Source organism: Rhineura floridana, chromosome 22, assembly GCF_030035675.1.
Source record: "Rhineura floridana isolate rRhiFlo1 chromosome 22, rRhiFlo1.hap2, whole genome shotgun sequence".
Classification (NCBI taxonomy): domain Eukaryota; kingdom Metazoa; phylum Chordata; class Lepidosauria; order Squamata; family Rhineuridae; genus Rhineura; species Rhineura floridana.
In genome coordinates, this window is record NC_084501.1 from 18,404,429 (window position 1) to 18,428,037 (window position 23,609).

General features: G+C 47.3%; 1 protein-coding gene across 7 annotated transcripts in view; it reads right to left on the reverse strand.

The window, feature by feature from the left end:
• Positions 1-4,788: 4,788 nt before the first annotated feature.
• Positions 4,789-23,609, reverse strand: part of ENTREP3 (endosomal transmembrane epsin interactor 3) — a 40,468-nt gene continuing 21,647 nt past the window's right edge. For 5 of the 7 annotated variants that reach the window (XM_061606527.1, XM_061606529.1, XM_061606525.1 and 2 more), the window contains 8 exons: positions 20,325-20,432; positions 18,890-19,050; positions 17,781-17,880; positions 16,577-16,664; positions 15,942-16,481; positions 14,240-14,311; positions 12,592-12,869; positions 4,789-7,398 (listed from right to left, as the gene is read on the reverse strand). In XM_061606527.1, coding sequence (XP_061462511.1) covers positions 7,246-7,398; positions 12,592-12,869; positions 14,240-14,311; positions 15,942-16,481; positions 16,577-16,664; positions 17,781-17,880; positions 18,890-19,050; positions 20,325-20,432 — 1,500 coding nt within the window. In that variant the 3' untranslated portion in view covers positions 4,789-7,245. The remainder of the gene's footprint in view (positions 7,399-12,591; positions 12,870-14,239; positions 14,312-15,941; positions 16,482-16,576; positions 16,665-17,780; positions 17,881-18,889; positions 19,051-20,324; positions 20,433-23,609) is intronic. The other 2 variants (XM_061606531.1, XM_061606530.1) reach the window with 1 other exon arrangement.

Genomic DNA, 23,609 nt, shown 5'->3' on the forward strand with positions numbered 1-23,609 from the left:
TGGGCCAAGGAAGTGATAAATGCCTCTTTACGAGAGGGAGTGGTCCCGGGCTGTCTGAAAGAGGCAGTGGTGAGACCACTCCTGAAAAAGCCTTCCTTGGACCCAGACAATTTTAACAGCTACAGGCCAGTGGCGAATGTTCCATTCCTGGGCAAGGTCTTGGAACGGGTGGTTGCTGGCCAGCTCCAGGCGCTATTGGATGAAACTGATTATCTAGATCCATTTCAATCGGGTTTTAGGCCCGGTTTTGGCACTGAGACAGCCTTGGTCGCCCTGTACGATGACCTATGTCGGGAAAGAGACAGAGGGAGTGTAACTCTGTTGATTCTCCTTGATCTCTCAGCGGCTTTTGATACCATCGACCATGGTATCCTTCTGGAGAGGCTCGCGGAGTTGGGAGTTGGAGGTACTGCTTGGCAGTGGTTCCGCTCCTACTTGGCGGGTCGTCTCCAGAAGGTAGTGCTTGGGGAACATTGCTCGACACCGCGGGCTCTCCAATATGGGGTCCCGCAGGGGTCAGTTTTGTCCCCCCTGCTTTTTAATATCTACATGAAGCCGTTGGGAGAGGTCATCAGGAGTTTTGGAGTGCGTTGTCATCAGTATGCTGATGACACGCAGCTCTACTTCTCCTTTTCATCTTCTTCAGGTGAGGCTGTCGATTTGCTGAACCGTTGCCTGGCCTCGACAATGGACTGGATGAGAGTTAACAAACTGAAGCTCAATCCAGACAAGACTGAGATGCTGTTGGTGGACGGGTTCTCTGATCGGATGGTGGATATATACCCTGTCCTGGACGGGGTTACACTCCCCCTAAAGGACCGGGTTCGTAGTCTGGGAGTCTTTTTAGACTCTTCCCTCTCACTTGAGGCTCAAGTAGCCTCGGTGGTTAGGAATGCGTTTTACCAACTTCGGTTGGTAGCCCAGCTACGTCCCTATTTGAGTAAAGAGGACCTTACATCAGTGGTACATGCTCTGGTAACCTCACGTTTGGATTACTGTAATGCGCTTTACGTAGGGCTACCTTTGAAGACAGTTCGGAAGCTACAACTAGTGCAAAATGCGGCGGCCAGATTGCTGACAAAGACCAAGCGGTCCGAGCATATAACACCTGTTCTGGCCAGCTTGCACTGGTTGCCAATATGTTTCCGGGCTAGATTCAAAGTGTTGGTATTAACCTATAAAGCCTTATACGGTGCGGGACCACGATACCTTGCGGAACGCCTCTTCCGATATGAACCGGCCCGTGCACTACGTTCTGCTACGAAGGCCCTCCTCCGGGTTCCAACTCACAGGGAGGCCCGGAGGGTGATGACAAGATCTAGGGCCTTCTCAGTGGTGGCCCCCGAACTATGGAACAGTCTCCCTGAGGAAGTACGCCTGGCGCCGACTCTGCTCTCCTTCCGGCGCCAGGTCAAAACCTTCCTATTCTCTGAAGCATTTTAAGTTACATTGATCTAATTTTAATAATGTTTATTGTATTGTTGATTGTATTTTAATATTATTTTGTTATTCATTGTATTTTTATACTATTTTATGTTCACCGCCCAGAGAGCTATCACTAGTCGGGCGGTATATAAATTTAATAAATAATAATAATAATAAATAATAATAATAAATAATAAAGCACATTGTCACAGCATGGAGTGGGAAGTCAAGACCTACTTTGACTGTGTCATCTTCTGTGTGGGAGGGAATACAGAATGAATCTTCTGAAATGCTGCCAGCCCCCTCCCCCAGGTTATTTGGGGGGGGGTTGCAAACATTTTTATTAACAATAGTTACATTTATTTACTTTTTTATCTTTTTCAGCACCATCCGGGGTATATTTTCTTAAAGCCAACAGGCTTTCCATCAACTCATCTATCCAATGCACTAATGCAACATTGCAATTTTTACATTTCTCTTGCCACCCCGTTTCCCAACTCCTGAATTTGACCGATACCAGAGGGATAGATGTTGTCGTAATCTGTTGCAGCAAAAATGACAGCAGTCACATCCACACCATACATTTGAAGCACTATGATGCCACTTGTAACAGCCATAGTTTTCCTCCAGGCATCCTGGGAAATATGGTGTGTTCAGGGTGCTGTTGAAAGCTGGTCAAAGTCCCCTGTTCCTCCTCACAGAGCTACAGTTCCTAGAGTTCCCTGGGGGAATGATTGTTAAACCACTTTGGGAATGGTAGGCTCTGTGAGGGGAACAGGGGTCTCCTAACAACTCTCAGCACCCTTCACAAACGACAGTTTCCAGGATTCTTTGGAGGAAGCCATGGCTGTTAAAGTGGTGAAAATGTGCTTTAAATGTTTGGTGTTTCTGTAGCCTTAGAGAATCCGGTGGAAACTTATAAGACAAACAAATTTAGAATGTTTGGTAGCGGACCCTGAAAATGCCACACACCATCCTCTAACCCCCCCCCAAAAAAAAGTTCCAAAGGGAGACTCCAAATGGAAAATTCTGAATAGGAATTCCTTTACAAATCTACTGTAAAACAGGAGTAGAAAACCCATAGGCCCTGCAGATAGTATTGGAGTCCAATTCCCATCAGCCCTAGCCAGATTGGCTAATGGTTAGGGATGGTGGGAGCTGTAGTCTAGAGTGGTTGGGGGGAAGCCTAGGTTTCCCACCCCTGCAGTAAAGCATCATGCATGCGGCATGCGGACGGCACCCTGTAAAATAAACAAATACATCTGAACCCTGTGGGCCTCTGTCCTGTTGGGAGTAAAGCACCAACGCATGTCACAAGTGATCTGAACCGATGGGACAGGTCAAAAAGGCAGTCTGTTCTTCCCTCTGCTGATTTCCTCCTCTAAAGCAATTCGTTGCTTTTGCAGGCGTTGCTCCTCCCCTTCGTCCCTTCTATTTCTGTCTTTGTCCTCATTCAGTCAGTCACAGCTGCTTGCGTGGAAGCCACAAGGCTGCTTCCGCATGCGTGACTTGTCCCTCTTTGTAGTAATAAGCCTTACGATTCTTTATTCTATCAACTACCAGTCTTAACAGACCAGTTATTTCTGCGCTCCACTGCAAGATATGCATCTACATGATGTACCTGATACTTTTACAGTATCAACAAGTCCTTGGAGCACTGATCTTATAGTGGAAAGCAATTCTCCCTCCTTTTTATGCCTTCTTTACACCTTGCTGGGGCAGTTCATTACCGATGGCTGCTAATTAAATTGAGTCACGCACCTACACCCAATTCCTTTGCTTGGAATTTGTCTCCATATGCTTAACCGTTTGGCCTCCCTTTATTTAAAAATGAAAAACCTTTTCCGCCTGTACATACTCAGGATATATCATATGCCGGGGATGGAGAACTTCAGGCGGGGGGGGGGATGGGGGAAAATGCGGCCTCCAATCTTTCCTATTTGGCCCTCAAGACTCCTCTCAGGCTGGCTGAGACCTGACTATGGTTGGTGGGATGGTGCCGCACTCACCCAAATAGACCAGCCACCACTGCTGGCTTCCCCATGGCCTTTGGTTCAGCTTCAATATTTTTAGGGATTAGCCGGCAATGGGTCAAGTGTCCCAAGATCAAAAGCTCTCTCTTATTCTAAGGAAGCTTCCTGCCTTTCACCTCCCAACCCTGCCATGAACCGGGTCGTCGGGACTCTCCAGGGCAGCTCGGGTGGCCAACTTTTTCCCCTCTGGCCTGGCTCCTGCGCTTTTAAATTAGCAGAGAAGCGAGCGAGATCCAGTCACCAGGTGAAGCTTTCCCCAGCATGGGAGATGCAGCAACTGGGGGAGGAGGCTCCCCCTGTTGAATTTCCACCGTCAAGCAATCGTTAATAGGAACAGGGGAGAAATTCGATGCAGTTCACATTTCAAGCCAAATCCATCAAAATTTGCGCTTCCCAGAACGATATGAGAACCGAAACACAGGCATCCTTTGCAATTCACACCTAATCCAATTTGGCAGCGCAGTTCTCCAACCAAACAACATTTACAAAACTGCATCCAGGGTAAAATGTGCCTAAAAATCAATACATTCGGGAAAACAGCATACACAAATGCATTAGATTAGGAGAAGGTGCTTGCAAAACTGTGTGTGTCAATCAAGCCTGCCTCCAAAAATGTGTTTATTGGGAGAAAATCACATTAAAATGTTGAAGAATTGTCATGAGGATTTTAAAAAAGCCAAACTGGCCAATGTCTGCAGAAAAGTGGAGGACTGTATTTACACTTGGAAAAAATGACAAAAGGCGCGCACCCGAATGGACAGATCCTTCCATCCCTAATTGTGAATGACACAAGAGCCCTGGCAGGGGAATGACAGCAGCGCTCGGAAAAGTTAGTTTTTTGAACTACAACTCCCATCAGCCCAATCCAGTGGCCATGCTGGCTGGGGCTGATGGGAATTGTAGTTTTTAAAAAAGTAACTTTTCCAAGCTCTGAATGAGAGTCATCAGACCTCCTGAGAACGTGGATCACAGCTGGATTTAAGATGCTTCCAGATCATCAGTATTTTGTGGGAGGGATTCAAACACGTACTGGTAATTTAAGTTTTGTGCAATGAATGTGGATTAAAGCGCTTGGTCAATCCTAGTGCGACAAATCCAATTTAAAGGAGGGGAAAAAGGCCTTTTTGCAATTAGGAAGTGATGAGAAAAAGCTCTGAAAACTGTGGGATGAATGAATGATGAACAGGAAGATGTGTCGACGCACTGCAAGCAAAATCGGGATGACAAATGCTCACGGCCATAAAGCCGCCCCGTTGACAAATCAGAACGAATGCTCACTAAAGGTCGGGCATGGTCTAACTGCTGCGTAAGTGTTGTTGCAAGCGAATCAGGGTCTGCTGAATAATGAACTCATCTGGAGGAGCTATTTGCAGTGTGGGGGTGTTTTTTAATACACACATCAAGCAAAACCCAGAGCAGATAGATATGGCTTTATTTGTTTGGTTGATTTTTCTTAGATAAGTATTTGTGCAACTCAAACAGTCCCTGGCGAGCCTCTTCTGGCGTGCCACCTGTAAGGATGCCAGCTTTTCCTCCTTTGCAGGGCTCCTCTGCCTTTAAGAGCCGCGCTAGGAATTTGACAGGCAAAGCCTCACCCATCCCTGCATGGCTGCTTTTTGCCGGCTATATTTCTCCAGCTCGCTGAGCACAGCTGTTCAAAGGCACAGGAGCCCCTCTGCCAAAGGGAGGGAAAAGCTTGCAACCCTCTTTCCCCATTGAGGCTCCCACCTCATACTCCCCCAGATCTACAAAGAGAGAGAGAGAGAGAGAGACAGACAGACAGACAGAAGTAGCCCTCATCCATTTTGCAACATGCACCCTGTGATCCAAAAGAGCTAGTTGGTGCGGGATGCAGGCTCTGAGGTCATACAGCAGGCTCTGAGGTCATACGACAGGCTGCAAGCAAAGGTGAGAGGTGAGCATGGAACCCAAACCAGTTGGCTGCCACTCCAGGAAGGGCATGCTTAGAAGGGCACACTTCCTCTTTCGGAAATTGGGTTGCCGGGTCTCTGGGATTTTGGCCTGAAGTTTCCAGGGGTTTGAACCTCCTATCTCAGAGTCTCCAAGGGAAGAAGGGACACAAGTTGAGGGAGGCCAGGATCGAGGGAAAGGGAGTCAAGTCGCTGCTTGACTTGAAAACGTTTGGGCTGTTTGTTCCACCTCCCTTGTCTTCAGGCACAGATAGACTTCCCGAGCTACAACAGACCATCCATCAGCCGGTGCTGATACCGGGCATCCTTGGGCAGCTGCTGGGGCCTGAGCACACCGCTGGGGCCCACGACTGTTGCCAGCAGCCCTGGGTCCTCTGTGGCGGGGGAGATGGGCCTGGGGGCTATTATCTCAAAATTGCCCACAATGCCCCGCAACACCTGGGGCATTCCAGAGCACTTATGATCGTAGAGGAAGGTCACCAATACAGGCAGGGGCTCTGCCTTGCTAAGGCTGTCGTTGAACCTGGACCTGCTCTGCCCCCACCATGCGGTGCTCCCAGGTGAGGTGTCACCCTCTGATCTGCCGGGCTTTCCCTTTTGAGCTCCGTTCCTTCTGCGCCATTCGCTTCTCTTTGATGGTTTTAAAAGAAGAAGGCAAATACTTGGAGAAAGCGGAGGAGAGATCTCTCGATGTCTGTCAGCTATGATGGCTAGATGCAACCTCCAGGCTTAGAGGCAGTCTATCTTGGGGGACCAGTTGCTAGGGAAGGGGCAACAGCAGAGGGAGGGCTCTGGCCCTCACACCCTGCTTAGGGCCACCGTTGGAAAGAGGATGCTGGATCAGAGCAGCCAGCTTTGGTCTGATCCAACAAGGGGGATTCTTTACGCACCTCCAGACCCAGGCCTCAAGAGATCGGGCAACCCTATTGGGAAGGGCCCTTTCTCTCCAAAGGGATTCCAGCCAATGCATACTGGGGGCCCGTCCCAGTTTCCCGGCAACTCCCCAGAGAAAGGAAGCAACTGATCAAAGGCACAGCTAAAAGTGAGGTATCAGTAATAGGCAGCGAGTTCAAAGTTATGCTAGGGCAACTGAGCTCCTGGGCATGGCATGTGTACACCAGGAGGGGTCGTGGGGAGCGGAAGCAGCAACAGCTGGAGGCAGGAAGTCCAGGTAGGTAGGAATACAGGGTTGTCCCCTGTGGTGTCAATTAAATGCAGCATACCGGAGCTCAGATCACCTCCCCACACACACCTCTTCTCGTGCCAGGTTATCATCAAGGACCACTTGCTCAGTCAAGGAGGTTTTCAGGACAGGCCTGTCTTCAGAGGAGACAGCACTGAGCAAGGCACGGCTGCAGCGTAGGAGCACCCATGCACAACTACGCGAATCGCCAGGGATTGTCCCCCTGTGCAAGCCGTCCTCACCACCCCACGAGATGGCCGGCCGGCCGTGTACACTTCCCTAGTGCGTGTATATCGTCAACCCGCAGGTGTCAAGCACACCCATCGTTATTGTGAACAAGAATCACTGGTGCACACCAAGGCACGAGTCATCAGGAGACACAGGAGAGAGGTCCGTATCCCTCAATTCAGGCAATAACCCAGAGAGAGCCAGAATGATTGTTCTCTCGAGCACACCCATCAGCACACAGGCATTGAACAATCAGGTGATTTCGGCAGAGAGGATCTCTCGTACACCTCACACCTGCCCTCTGTCTTCCCAGCTGAGAGGGGGGTAGATACTGTGGGAGCTCCAATCCAATTCTTCCAGGAATCCAGCCCCGGGTTTCCTGATCAAAGGTCAAAGCTGCAGAGAAGCTGTAACAGTTGGCTGCAGAAAGGTGCTCCCCGAAGTCTTACAGGTTGCTCTCTCGGATGAGTCCACTAAGGCTGTGGGGGCGCCTTCGCTCCAGCCGGCAACCTGAGAAGAGGCGGCACAAGGACGAGGTGGAGCTGAGGTCCCCGCAGCTCTGCAGGTGGATCCCCTCTGTAGGGCACCCCCGAGGCCCCTGGGGGAGGAAAACAAACGTGTAAAGAAGTGTTAGCTGGACCAGAAAAGGCAGCAGAAGGGGCTGAGGTCTGCTTATTGGTCCCATGTCCGGAACAAAAATTAATCCAGCAAGTATGACTGGTATTTACTGCTGCCACTGTTAGTCCACATATGACGCATAATTGCATTGTTCCTCTTGCATTGCAATGAAATACAATGGAATAACAACAACGTAATTTGCAAATTAGGTTAACTACGCCGATTCGCCAGAGCAGACAGCAAGACGAATGGCACAGCTTTTGGCAGAAGACGATGCCTTCCTGCATCCCTAGCTAGAGCCGAAATTTTCCATCCTGCTGTCACCCTGGAGCCCTGTCTCCAGTGCCTTGGCATTTGGCCAGGCAGCACGAGAGCCCGTATTAAAACGAGAGCGATTCTGATCGTGGTTAGAGTGGCACACTACACAAACTGGGATTAGGAAGCAGGCTTTCATAAGAGGTTATACATGTTCCACGGGTGGTTCTTTCCACGCCTGATGCTAAAGACGGCCACGTCGCATATCACACAACTGCCTTGTAAATAGAGATGGGGAGAAATTTGATCTAGTTCACATTTACAGGTGAAACTGGCAAATCGGCACTTTCCCAAGCAACATGCGGACCGAAACACAGCCGTCCTTTGAAATTCTCCAGATTTTCCAGTGCAGTTCTCCAGCGGACAAAGGTGCACAAACAGAGCCCATGCGGAGACAGGATCTGTGGCCAGTGCCAGTGGGAAAGCATTCTAACCGGCTGGCATTGATATAAGCTTGTTCTGTATCTCCTGACCCCTCCTTTTCCACTCAGAAAAAATATGGATATTAATCTGGATATTTTTAAAGGAAAACAATATTTTGAAGGAAATATCGACGTTACCTTTAAAAATATTGTTATTTTGAACAAAATATCTATCAATTATCACTCTTGCAATCGATGTTTTAGAGACAGATTTTTTTTAAAAGTCCACTTTCAAAAATAGCAGTAGAAATTTGCTATATTAAATGCCAGCCCTCAGCGATGAGCAAATTAATGGAAAATTCAGCATCAAATCCAAACTGGGCAGAATTCTAGTACATCCTTAATCCCATGCTAGCCATACCCGGAGAAGACCCACTAAAGTAAATGGACGTGACTAATTTAGGTCCAGTCATTTCAATGGGCATACTCTGAGTAGAATTTCGTTGGATACCCCCCAAGCGTGCATAGTGAGCATAACATATAAAAATGCAATACATTAAGGGAGATTCCTTTGCAAAAAAAAATGTGTCTATTAGTCCAGGGGTTGCCAAACTGTGGCCCGTGGACCATTAGTGGTCTGCGAGCTTCACTCAGGTGGTCTGCGATATGTCCACCTTAAATATTATTGATCTTTAATTGTCTTTTTATTTCTTCTTTTCTTTCTTACAGTGTATTTTACTGCATTACAACTTGTATTCTATGGAATACAATAAAATCCCACATAAGAAGTAAAAGTTGCAATTAAATGACAATTAAAACCCAATCAGCCTCTAGCACAGAGCATCACAATTGCTACAAAAGGCGGGGGGGGGAAGTATCCCAAATAAGACAGTGCATTGGCACTGTTGCAGAGTACACACGCTTCACGTGAAGATAGTCCAAGATTCTGTCCCCAGCATCTTCAGATGAAAGGACCAGAGAGCAGGTGATGTGAGACTAAGAGAAGCCTGCTGGATCAGGCCAGCGGCTCATCTAGTCCAACATCCTCTTCTCACAGCGGCCAACCAGATGCTCATGGGAAGCCCGCAAGCAGGACGTGAGCACAAGAGCGACTCTCCCCAATTGTGATCGCCAGTAACTGGGATTCAGAGGCAGACTTGCTTAGACTAAACACCCTCTATACCCTAAAAAGGGAGTAATTGACTAATACATCTGTCTGAGACCATACAGGACTACTAAACTGGCTCTTTCTTGATTTCCGTCCTGGTTCTGTTATGTTGTGGACAGCCAGTGTGGTGTAGTGGTTAGAGTGTTGGAGTGTGACCTGGGAGACCAGAGTTCGAATCCCCACACAGCCATGAAGCTCACTGGGTGACCATCGGCCAGTCACTGCCTCTCAACCTCAAGGGAAGGCAATGGTAAAACCCCCTCTGAATACCGCTGACCATGAAAACCCTCTTCAGAGGGTCACCATAAGTCAGGATCGGCCTGAAAGCAGTCCATTTCCATTTTCTGTTATGTTGTTCTGCTTCTTGCTATTGATGCTGTGTTGATTTTTGGTACATTGATCAAATTTGTTATCAAATCCATTGGCCAGTGCTCGTTCGAAAGCATTCTGTCGACCTAACAGGCTGGTATCAATTCAAGTTCTTTCTTTGTCTAGTAGCCGCCGCTTTTACCAATCTGTTTTTTCCCCCTCGGAAAAAATATTGGTATTAATATCAATGTTTTTAAAGAAAATATTAATGAATGAAACGAAATATCGATAAAATAATCATTCTTAATATCACACCACCCATTTAAAGCACATTTAAAGCGTATGGGCTGTCCCCAAAGAATCCTGGGAACTGAAGTTTGCTGGGAATTGATGCTCTGTGAGCGACAGTTCCCAGGATTCTTTGGGGGTAGGGGAGAAGGTGCTTTAAATGTGTGGTGTGTACGCAACCTCTCAGCATCTTGTAGGAGGGATGAAACTGCAAACAAGAAAGTTAGGTTTGTGCAATTAAAGCAGATTAAGGCATTCTGTCATCCTGGCGCAACAACTCCACTTGCGAAAACAAAATGGATTTTTTGTGTGGTTAGGAAAGTGATGGGGAAATGCAACTGAAAAGTGGGGGACGAACGAACAATGAATGGGAAGGCGTGCAAATTCTACACACGCAAATCAGGATCAGTGTTCATTGCTGAATGGCCTCCGCAGAAACAAATCAGAAGGAATGCTCAGTAAAGACAGAAAATCCCTCCTGGCTTGCTGAGAGAAGCAGATAATGAAACAATAGCCAGCCCATACTTCCCCTTTAGAAATAATACAAAAGAAACCAGTCAAATCCATCTAAAGGACCCCCTCCAAGAATAACTGTGAAAACTACAGATTTAACGATATTATTATAGGTATGATTACGATTATCCGTCCTTGACCAGCAGGTCCCAGGGCAGGGCACAACAATATAAAATATATTATTAAAAGCAGTTTAAAACAACTAGTTGTTGTTACATGCCTTCAAGTCGACTACGACTTATGGCGACCCTATGAATCTTTTTTGGATATATTCATACGGTTTTCATGGTAAGAGGCATTCGGAGGTGGTTCACCATCACCTTCCTCTAAGCGTACAGCACCCGGTATTCCCAGGCGGTCTCCCATCCAAGTACTAACCAGGCCTGACCCTTCTTAACTTCCGAGATCAGACAAGATTGGCCGTGTTCAGGGTGGCAGAGAGGGCCCTAAAAATATTTATCTCAAATGTCAAAAGCCAGGCTGAAGATGGGCTTCTTCGGCATACGACAGCAGCTGTACAGTGACGGTGCCAGGCACACCTCTGCAGAGAGGCAATTGGATGGATTGGGCTGCAACTCCAGAGATATCTACTCAGAAGTAAGCTCCATTGGGTTCAATGGGAGTGACTCCCAGGTAAGTGTGTACTGGGTTGCAGCTTTATTCTCCGATACTTTTTTGAATATGCTACTTTCTCCCTTTTTAATATATTTCTTTGTTTCTCCCGCTCTTCTCCCAGTACTCCCTAGTAGTAGAATGTTTGTATTGTTGGTTTTTTAATTACATTGAAAACGTTGGCTATAAACATTTAATTCTTTTTTTAAAAAGCAACAACATCTTTTTCAAAGGGCATTAAGAGTACGGTGCTGCTATCAATAAACTGTTGTTGAGTGATTTGCCATTTTAATTGATTTTCGTGTATGTGTGTGTTGTGGTTTTCAACAGATTCCACGTATCCCTGTTTACTTGTTTTATGGGAACCACCCTGTGGCGTGGTGGTACAAAAATAAATGAATTTTGAAAACAGATAAATAAATCATCATCAACAGAGTTTCAAAAAACCAAACATAGGCTAACCTCTGTGATTTGTGCAAACAAATCAGGATGAGCCCTCAGTGAACAGGGCCGCTGGAGGAGCCCTTTACGCAAGAGGGCCCTCGGGGACAAGGCCTGCAGCAACCTCCTCTGCACCCTGAATTTCACTGAATAGGAATTCATTGCAAAGCCAAACTAGGAGTCATTTTAAATCCCTCACTTTCCTGGTTCACTGCCTGTTTCCAAAGACTCGAGCAATTAGGACACTGAACCCTAATTAGCCAGTGCAATTAAGTCGTCTGTTTAAAGACCTATGATGTCCCAACGGCAAGGGATTCACCAGAAAGACAGTCAGCCTGTCGAAACTGGGTTTTTTTTGTCCATGAAACCATCATCACAGGGTCATTCTTCCTGCTTCTTTTTCCCACTGGTAACCTGTTTCTGTCCAGTGCCTGGGGATTTTAATTTATTATGTTTATTATTTTTTTAATTAAAACAAAAAAGCCTAGTAACACCCAGAGAGCTTAGGTCAGCTTTCATCAACTTGGTGCTTTTGACCATTGGTGCTTTTGACCATTGGTTCCCAAACCTTTCTTCCCAGGGGCCCCTTGACAGCTGTTGATCGTCTTGGTGGACCACTGAACTATTTTTCTGCCTGTTGTCGCCACTGTTATGCGCTGCGCGTCTTTTGTGGCTTGTTTGCTTTCTTAAACTGTGTATTAATATATCGCCATTTGCATTCAATGGAAGCCAAATTGTAATTGACACCGTATAAGAAATAAACATAAGACCGTCTAAAATAAATATAACGTAAGAAGGTTTTGATTACAGTTTGCTTTCTGTTGATGTCGAACTGTAACACAATAAAATTTAACATAAGAAGCAAAAAAAAAATGAAAAAGCAACCTCAACATTTAACGCAGATATGCTGTGGGCCACCTGAATGAAGCTCGCTGACCACTGGTGGCCCACGGGCCACAGTTTGGGAACCTCTGCCTTAGAGTACAACTCCCATCAGCCCCAGCTAGCAAGGTCGTTGCATTTGGACACACCTCTTAAGTTATGGTCACCAAATTCTGCACGATGCGGTGCTAGTCGATAATAATCCAGTTTCACGTTAGATCCGGGAAAAATGAAGCCGCATCAGAAATCCTGCTGCCTGATGACGATCTGCTTTGCTCCTTACCTGCTTGCGGCCCTGGGTGCTGCCGCTGCTGCTGTTGCGCCCAGCCACTTCCGCTCCTGCCAAAGCCAGGCTGCGCTTGGATCTGTGCAGGAAGCGGGCCATGAGCCCCCGCGTCCCACGGCACACCTTCAGGTCCCCCAGGGAGCGCGTGGCAGTCTTGGAGAGGTGCGATGGTGGCACTTTCCACGGCACCTCCAGCTTGGCCTTCCCTGCCAGGTGAGCTCGTGCAGGCAGCTCACCAAGTGATGGATGCAAACGGCAAGCCTCCAAGCATGGCCCTGGGAAGAGAGAGAGAACGATAGTTAGTTAGAGCCTCCACCTCCAGAGACACTCTACCACTGAATACCAGTTGCTGGGCGACAATACAGTAGAGTAGGGCCACTGCCTCCATGCACTGCTTGTGGGCTTCCCGTAATAGGCACCTGGCTGGCCGCTGATGAAAATATACCGTACTCCAAAAAACATATCAAAAAACCGAGAATGAACAATGATATACATAGGACAATGAACATCACACTGCAGAACAACTGGTTATAGATCCATTTCAACTGTTTCTTTGTTTTTAATCTTCAGCTAGGCATCTGTCTAATTTCAGCAGGGAACTCATTCCAGAGGGCTGGGGCAACAACACTAAAAGCCCAGTTTATAAGGGAAGCTAAACACACCTCTCCAGGGCATGCGGTACTCTCAGCAGTGCCCATCTGAGGAACGCAGTTGCCGGGCGGGGATATATGGGGCTAGGCGGCTCCTTAGGTAATCTGGTCCCAAGTTATAATAAGAATGAGTACTATTATTATTATTATTATTATTATTATTATTATTATTATTATTATTATATTTGTATCCCACCTTTCTTCCAGGGAGCTGAAGCTGGCATACAAACATGGTTCTTTCCCTTCCCAAATTGATCCTCACAACAACCCTGTGAAGTAGGCTAGCCTGAGAGACAGTGACTGGCCCAGGGTCTCCTGAGTGAGCTTCATTTATTTAGATTTATATCCTGCCCTTCCTCCCAGTAGGAGCCCATGGCGGAGTGGGAATTTGAACCCTGGTCTTCCAAGCCCCAGTCTGATTATCTGTCTGTCTGTCTGTCTGTCTGTCTGTCTGTCTGTCTGTCTGTCTGTCTGATTTATATCCCGCCCTGCCTCCCAGCAGGAGCCCACTCTAACCACTCTGCCACACTGGCTCCAGATTGCATTATATTAAGAATGATTATAGCACTCAGCTATGTTATGCCGATTCATAACAATGATACTCGATAGTACTGGTAATAATAAAGCCAATTAGGCATCATTGATCTGATTTTTGTCTCCCACTTAAAATGATGTGACTAGGCATGCACAGTTCTGCTCCTTGAACTCTTGACTCATTTTATCTGCATGGAGAAAAAAGGTGGGTGTATGGGGACTGCCAATCCTAACGTCATTCAAGCAGACACTGCCCTCCCCTGTATCCCCATGACTTGCCAGGCTGAAAGATGGCAACCTTACCTGACTTTGCCTGGATCTGCCCATTCGCAACTTGCCAGGTACAAAGATGGCAACCTTACCGGGCTGCACGGTCAGCGACTTCCCCTGCCTGCTTACCATTGGTCAAGGTCACAGAGAGGGCACCCAAAACGGCAACCCAAGCAAGTCCCTTTGCTCACCTGCATCTGCTAAGGAGTTGGACCCATCCTCCTCCGACGCTTTGGTGCAGAACACCTCCTGGAAGTCGCCTTCTGGGGTGGGGCGTGAGGAAATGAAAGCCATTATTATTATTATTGTTATTATTATTATTATCTTTATTTATATCCCGCCATTTTCCCAAAACTGGAACTCAGGAGCCAGGAGCCAGGAGCCAGGAGCCAGGAGCGAAACGGTTGAGAATGTAGGGATTTCCGTAGCTCAGAGGTAGAGCCCACGTTTTGCATTCAGGAGATCCCAGATTCCATTCCCACCATCTCCAGGCAGGGCGCAGATGGACCCTGCCTGAAACACCAGAGAGCTGCTACCAGCCAGTGTAGACAATACTGAGCTAGATGGACCCATGATCTGACTTGATCTATACGTCAGCATCCTATGTTGGGGAGGGCTGCAGCTTTGAGGCAGGCCACGTGTAGGTCCCAAGTTCACCTTCCAACCTCTCAGGCTGATAAGAGACCGCTGCCTGAAACCTTGGAGAGTGGCTGCCCGTCAGTGTAGGGTAAAATAGATTATACTGAGCTGAATGGACTAGTGCTCCGACTCCGTATCAGGAAGCTAGCAAACACGAGTCAAATCCAATGTACGTCCTACTCTGAGTAGACTCACTGAAATTAATCAACATGACTAACAGGTCCACTGGGGTGTATTCAACAAAGTCCTACTCAGAGTAGACTCACTGAAATTAATCAACATGACTAACAGCTACTCAGAGTAGACTCACTGAAATTAATCAACATGACTAACAGGTCCATTGGGGTGTATTCAACAAAGTCCTACTCAGAGTAGACTCACAGAGATGAATAAGCCTAAATTAGTCATATCCATTCACTTCAGTGGGTCTACTCTGAGTATGACTAGCATGGAATGCTACCCTAAAGGTCCATACCATACATTTAAAGCACATCCAGCGCACATTTGAAGCACATCTCAAAAATCCTGGGAGTGGTAGTTTGTTAAGGGGACTGGGAATCCATAGCCCTGAGAGGGGAAAACGACCGATCCCAGGATTTTCGAGGCAAGTTGCATGCTTTAAATGGGGTTTGGATGTGCTTTCAAAGTATGGTGTGGATCTGCCTTAACTAGAACAGAGGCAACATCCACAGCAGACATTTGTTCCACTTGAAACAGTCCTGACTTCCCCAAAAGAATCCTGGGACATGTTGCTTTTGAAGGGGGCTGAGATATTAAGAGACCCCATCCCCCTCACAGAGCTCCAGTTCCCAGAATTCTCTGGGAAGAGGGGCTGATTGTTAAATCATTGGCCATTAGAGCTCTGTGAGGGGAACAGCACTCTCCTAACAACACTCAGCACCCTTCACAAACTGCACTTCCCAGGATCCTTTGGGGGAAGCCAGGACTGTTTAAAGTGGAATAAATGTCTGCTGTGGATGTGGACTGAGAGTCGGATACCACTCCATGCTTGAGGAGCAACTCTCACGGGGGCCAAATACTGTTGTGAGGCAGATTCCACCTCAGGACCGCCAGCTGCCCACCGCTGGCCTACAGCGAATGAACCTCTGGCCATTTCCCAACCCCAAGGCCCACATCTGCCCACAAACCTATCAAGAACATTATTCAACGTGCCCACCTACCCACCCAGCTGCATCCTATTCCAACACAGGCCATTTTCTCTGCCGCCTACCGCTCCCGGCTTGATCGACTCACCATCGTTGCTGGCTGTGGCAATCCCAGGATCGCTGTGAGACCGCAGCAGAGGACACTGGACTGAAGGCAGGCGGCAGGACGCCTCGCTGCTCCGGCGCTGCCTCCCGGGGCCTTTGCGTCCCCCTGGCAGCGAGGTCTTGGCCTTGACACGCACCTCCGGGAAGCAAGGGCCTACGCTGCGACCAAGGCCTTCCAGGCGGTGACAGCTATGGGTGCGGGCGCTACCCGCCTCCAGCAAACCCTCATATCCCGTGCCAGGCGTCGAGCAGGAGTAAGAGCGCTCACCGCGGAGGCGGGCCTGGGGTACCTCCTCAAAAGGGCCCTGCAGGGTGGGGCTCTGAGGATGCAGGCCGCACTGCCCGCAGTCTACGCTGAGGCAGTAGTCAGCCCGGCTGCGCTGGATGGAGCGGAAGAGGACGTAGTCCACCGAGCAGGCCGACCCGCTGGCATCCAGCAGGCAGGAGTCCTCAGAGGGGCTGCTGTCGCCAGGAATGTCCACAATTTCTGACATAATCAGAGAGCCGCTGTCCATGGAAACTGCTGCGGGGCAGAGAGAGATAGAGAACAGATTTTAATAAACTGTGTGCAATGCTGTTGTCAGGATAGACATGCGTCCGACCCCAAAATGTCCTTACCTTCACCACTGAGCACCACCGAAGGGACCCGGTTGCAGGAACAGGGGCCGTGCGAGGTGTCCGTAAATTGCGAGTCAAACAGAGTCATCTGCAGAGGAGAGGCAGAGCATGTTGGCATACAGCAGGGGCGAACCTCATACCGGGGGCTGAATACGGCCCTCCAAGCCTTTTTATCTGGCCCTCAGAACGCTCCCCAGACCGCACCCCCTCCTGGCCCTCCTTGGGTGTTTTTGCCTTGCTAGGATGTGACCTTGAACTCTCCTCATGCCTTGAGAGTTTGCTTGCCTGGATGGCAAGAGCGGGGTGTCTAGAAACTAGCCTCCTGCCCGAAGGTGAATGACTGAATGAATTTATTTCGGTCATGGACCAGCCAAAGCCCGAAGGTGACGTTCCGTTCCATCGCTCCACCCACTTTTGCCTCTGGCTCCGCCCACCACTGGCATGTGATCTATGGCCTGGGAAAAGTCCCGAGGGCCAGACAGAGAAGCATGGAGGGCCGCATTTGGCCCCCAGATCTAATGTTCCACATCCCAGCTCTAAGGTGCTCTCTCCAGACCAGGGTTGAAAGGATCTGTCCTTTTCCATTCGCTCCATTTCTCATTATTCTAATCTTACGCTCAGTTCTCCACATTTCTGCAGCAATTTGAGATTTTTTGTTTTGTTAAATCCTCATGAAAATTCACCAGCATTTTAGTGCAGATTTCTCAGAATAATCAGAGGAAGGCAATGGTAAACCCCCTCTGAATACCGCTTACCGTGAAAACCCTATTCATGGGGTCACCACAATTCAGGATCGACTTGAAGGCAGTCCACTTCCATTTTCTCAGAATAAACCCATTTGGGTATGGCGTTTTTGACTGAGGTACACCTCTTTGCAAGCAATTTCTCCTGATATTTGGGTATGTCATTTTCACTAATATAGCCATTTTTGTGCACATTTCCGCCTAATGCATGCAGTTCCGTAAACATGGGTCGGTTGGGAAACTGCATCGCAAAAGTTGGATGAGTTTGAATTCCGAAGGATGGCCGTGTTTCATTTCTCTGCATTGTTTCGGAAAGTGCGAATTTGATCGATTCCGCTTTAAATATGAACTGGATCGAATCTCTTCCCCGTCCCCCGGCCAGACACTTATTTTTTCATTTCTCGGATCCCATCACCCTTCCGCCTTGACTCAGAGTGCGGCAAGCCCCACCAAGAGCGTACCTGGCTGTCCCCATGAAGCCCCATGACGGCCTCATAACTGGGAGGAAAATCAGTAGGGTAGAGCGGCACAGGACTGTCCATCGAGCCGTTGTAGGTAATGCTGTCCATAATAATAATAATAATAATAATAATAACAACAACTTTGTTAACCATGACATATGTTGATTTACTCATTAATACTTTGCTCTTTTGCCCTAAGAGAGTTCAGAGCAGCGCACAATGACAACAGTAAAAAAAAATCCTTTATAGAACATTTTCTACATTAATGTGTATGTTGAGGAATTTTTATATGCTGCAGGCCAGGTGTCAGGAGCCTTTGGCCCTCCCAGATGTTTGCTGTACTACAACTCCCATCAGCCCCAGCAAAGCATGGCCCATGGCAGGGATGATGGGAGCTGTAGTTCGGCAACATCTGGAGGGGCAAAGGTTCCCCACACCTCTTGCAGAGGATTCTGGAAATATATTTAATTTATTTATTTATTCTGATCTGAAAGCAGGCATTTTCATATCCTGTTTTGCTCAAGCAGTTGCTCAGTCCCTCTTCTTGGGGAATTCTGGGAATTGTAGCTCTGGGAGGGGAATTGGGGGTCTCCTAACAACTCTCAGCACACTTAACAAACTATAGTTCCCAGGATTCTTCAGGGGGAGCCATAACTGTTTAAAGTGGTATCAAAGAGCTTTAAATGTATAGTTTGGATGTGACCGAAATGTTATGCCCAATACATTTGTAATTCTATAAGGTCACATCTACATCTTATATTTAAAGCCCATTTAAATTACCTGGCATCTTCCCCTCCCAAAGAATCCTGGGAACTGTAGTTTGTGAAGAGTGCCGAGACGTGTTAGGTGACCCCTGTTCCCCTCCCACAGCTACAATTCTCAGAGTGGTTTAACAGCCCATCCCTCTTTCCAGGCACCCTTAACAAACTACAGTTCCCAGGATTCATTGGGGGAGGAGCCATGCTTGTGCTTTAAATGTATGGCGTGGATGTTGACCTAAGATGGCGCAGGGCTTCCAAGGATTCTTTCCACTCCCCACCCTCTGTGTCCCCCGCAAACCACCCCTGGGCTCCCCCTCTTATCTCCCCACACCTCTCCAGCTGTCACACCTTTGGGCGTCAGTCTCTGAACTGCAGGTATACTCCGGCGGGTAATACGGTGGGGGTGGTACTGGAGGCACAAACTCTTCCAGGTCCAACATGTGCTGCAGAAAGGTGTCTGGGGGAGAGGTGCAGTCCAACGTCACGGAGCTGGAACGTGGAGGAGAGAGCTGTAGATGGGGACAGAAAACAAGATAAACCAGGGGCAGGGGCAGGGGTGTAGTTGTCTGGGGTCTAGGGGGTTCTTAGACCCCTTACTTTTTTTGGAAACAGGGTCCCTATGTTTCCAGCATCCTATGAGCCAATCGGTGTGAAAAAGGAGTGTGTTAGCCACTGAGAGGAGTCTTCTAACATGCTTCCTTGTCCTTTCCTGCTGATTGGAGCTGATCAGAGTGAAAGGAGGTGATTCATCCACTAAGACTCTTCTCACTAGCTAACTCTCTCCCCTTTCCTGCTGATTGGTTCCTAGGGATGTCTGTTATTGTCGGAGAAATCATTAACAAAGATCTTGTTCTCAGCCCAGCAGCAAAAAAGGATGGTGGCAGCTGTGACTATCATGAAGGAAGACTGCCCTTCTGAATTTGCCACAACCTACTGATTGGGTGGGGAGCAGGGTGGTGGTTACTCTCTGCAGGATGCCTGATGTTCTGAGGACCACTTTCTCTTGTTGATCCAGGCTGCATACACACCATACATTTAAAGCATGTGGCTTCCCAAAAAAGAATCCTGGGTACTATAGTTTATTCCTCAGGGAGCTACAGTTCCCAGGATCCTTTGGGGAAAGCCGTGTGCTTTAAATGCACTTTAAATGTATGATGTGTACATAGTGACTATCCCAATCTCTCCTGATTATACTCCTGGAAGGGGATTGGGGTGGAAGGATCTGTCAATTTAGATTCTCTCAGTTTCTCATTTTTCTGATCTTTAATTCAATTCTCCACATTTCTGCAGCAATTTGCAATTTTTAAAAATAAAATCCCCATGAACATTCTTCAGCATTTTCGTGTGAATTTCTCCTAACAAATACATTTTACATGCAGTTTTGACTAATGTGCATACATTTTTGCAAGCAATTTATCCTAGTATCATGCATTTTTATATATTATTTTCACCAGCCTATTCATCTGGTGCACACTTTCCCCTAATATTTTTGTCAGCTTTGCTTGGTTGGAGAACTGCATTGCAAAATTCATATCAGTACAAATTTCAAAGGATGGCTGTGTTTCGGAAAGTGATAAATTTGATAAATTCAGCTTTGCATGCGAAGCGCATCAAATTTCTCCACCATCCCTAAACGGGATGCTACTGTTTGATTGGAAAACTTCCTGAGTGGCTCAGATACTCAATCTACGAACATTAAAAAAAAAATTCTGAAAGCTCTCAGAATAATTTCCAAGCGAATCCAAGGCAGGCTTGGGACCGGTCGCCCATCTCTAGAACTCACCGCGTAGAGGATGTCCAAAGAGAAGATCTGGATGCAACACATAATGGCAGACAGGGTGCACACCACAATGGCAAAAACAGTCAGACCACAAACACTGAAGAGGAGGTCCTAAGGGGTGGTGGAGGCAAAGAGATCACTGTCATCCCGTGGCTTTACAAGGCATGTTTAAAAGGGTGGCTGCATACGCACACTAACCCGTTTGCTGCACAAAAAATTAAGTTTCTCTCAGTCCTCCTGCTCAGGTCCGGTGCCAGGCATGCCGGGGCCCTTGGGCACCAGCCTGCCCCAGGGCCCGGCACCCGCTCACATGCCCCACCTACCTTTTCCTTAAAGTGAATGCTGTACGCGCATGCCTGCCATCAAGCCAGATGGTGGCAGGGCCATCAGCCCCTTAGGGAAGGCATGGTTGATGGTAGGCATGTGCCCACAGGGCAGCCAGAATTTACTTCAAGGAAAAGGAAAGTGGGAGGTGTAGGCAAGCATCACAGGCCTGCATGGTAGTAGGGGGGGTGCCTTGGAGCTCAGGAGCTGACGCTGCCATGGATCGCGGAAGAGAGAGCTACCCACTTACCCTAAGGAGGGGCCCCTCAGGGACCCTTGGCCAGGGCCCAACCGGGCTGCCCTCTGGCGCCGTCCCTGCTCCTGCTTGTCCTCAGCATGCTACTTTCAATCTACATTGATTCCAGATCAGTAGTTCCCAAACATTTTTCCCCCGTGGACCACTTGAAAATTGTGAAGGATCTTGGCTGATTTATATGCCTGTTATAGCAACTGTAATGCATTGTGCTAGATGCTGCATCTTTCAAATTGCATTTTCATGGCTTCATTTATTTCTTATATATTGAAGTTTATTGTATTACCTTTACATTATATTGTATTTATTGATGGTACAAATTATTGTATTATTCTGTAGAATTCACATGGCAATACAATAAAATGCAGCATAAGAAACATGCATTTACATATAATATACAAATATAACATTAAAAATTAAAACCATATTAAAATTCACATAATAATAAAACATGAGTTAAGCAACCAGGAACCTAGGCAGTCACTAAAATCTCTAAAATTCAGTAACAATCAAGTATTTAGCCCTCAATTTCTGGGCAGCAAAACCAAAATGGGCCACCATGTTGGTAATTTGAGGATCATTATCAGAAAGAAGAAATGCTATAATTTGAGAGACGTCAGAAGTACCCAAATTATTAATCACGGGGTCCAGGTAGATAGCTCTTGGTTGTTTATATAAGGGACAGGCAAGTAGGTAATGTGGCAAATCTTCTACCTGACCAGAGGGACAGATACATAAACGTTGTTCCCATGGGATTTGTTGGTAACGACCTGAAATTATAGCAGAGGGCATGGTTTGGAATCTAAGGGCTGTGAATGCATATCTTAAATGTACATTCTGAAGGCTTAGCAAATAGTCAGCCCTTGAGTGTTCACATTTATATGTACAGAACCACTTTGAAAACTTGCAGTTAAGAATGGTTATTTTATCTATCCAGTTGGAATATTGTGTTATCTGAGCACAAATTTTGGATTTATCAAGAAGATGAGGAGATTGCAAATTAAAGTGGTAATGTTTATAAATGTTCAAGGATCTCTGTTTCCAAAATCTAGACACCATGGACTGATCAAAGCAAGCCTTCGCTAGGATCTTAGTAACTGTATTGCTTAGATAGGACCAGTATGTTAATAAGCTCTTATGGATGTGGGCGCTAATTGGCAGAAGACCGCATTTGGAGCGCAAGAGGGCAGCAGGGGAACCAGAAGGTAATCGTAGTAGCTGTTTAAGAAAGTTATTTTGGATAGTTTCAAGAGATGGGAATGAAATAGCATCCCATCCCCATACAGCCGCTCCGTATAAAATCTGGGATAATACCTTACACTGATAAATTTTCAGTGCAGCGGTCGCTTGGTAACCCCCCACCGTCCTGTAAAATCTAAGTAATGCTCCCACTGCCCGATTTGCAGATTGTTTGATAGTATTAAGATGCCTTTTCCAGGATAAATTGTCTTGAAACCATATCCCCAGATAGTTAAAATGACGGCATTGTTCTATAGGACGATTTCCCATAGACCATTTGTGCTGTTTGTATCTGTTTCCAAAAAACCATAATTTTAGTTTTCTGGCAGTTAACTTGCAAATTTTCCTTTTTGCAATAAAGGTCCAGATTTGTCAATAGTCTCCTTAGTCCAACTGGAGTAAGGGATAATAAAATCATATCGTCCGCTTATAAAATCTGTTGGTTCTCCTTGATCTCTCAGCGGCGTTTGATACCATCGACCATGGTATCCTTCTGGAGCGACTTACGGATTTAGGAGTGGGAGGCACTGCTTGGCGGTGGCTCTGCTCCTATCTCGGGAATCGTCTCCAGAAGGTGATGCTGGGGGAACATTACTCGAGTCCCTGGGTACTCCAATATGGGGTCCCGCAGGGTTCAGTTCTGTCCCCCATGCTTTTTAATATCTATATGAAGCCGCTGGGTGAGGTCATCAGGAGTTTTGGAGTGCGTTTCCAGCAATATGCTGATGATACGCAGCTCTACTACTCCTTTTCATCTTCGTCAGGTGAGGCTGTTGATGTACTAGACCGCTGCCTGGCCGCGATAATGGGCTGGATGAGAACTAATAAACTGAAACTCAATCCTAACAAGACTGAGATGCTGTTGGTGGGAGGACCCTTTGCCCAGATGGTTGACGTTCGACCTGTCCTAGATGGGGTTACACTCCCCCTAAAGGAACAGGTACGTAGTTTGGGGGTCTTATTAGATCCGCTCCTGTCACTTGAGGCTCAGGTAGCCTCGGTGGCACGGAATGCATTCTACCAGCTCTGGCTGGTAGCCCAACTACGACCCTATCTGAGCAAGGAGCATCTTGCCTCAGTTATCCATGCTATGGTAACCTCTAGATTGGACTACTGTAATGCACTCTACGTGGGGCTACCTATGAAGACGGTTCGGAAACTTCAGCTAGTGCAAAATGCTGCGGCCAGAGTTCTCACTGGGACAAAGAAATTTGACCATATAACACCTGTCCTGGCGCAGCTGCACTGGCTACCGATATGTTTCCGGGCCAGATTCAAAGTGTTGGTTCTTACCTATAAAGCCCTAAACGGCATCGGACCGCAATACCTGATGGAGCGCCTCTCTCGCTATGTACCTACCCGTTCACTACGCTCGACGTCGAAGGCCCTTCTCCGGGTCCCAACCCATAAAGAGGCCCGGAGATCAACAACTAGATCTAGGGCCTTCTCGGTGGTGGCCCCCGAACTATGGA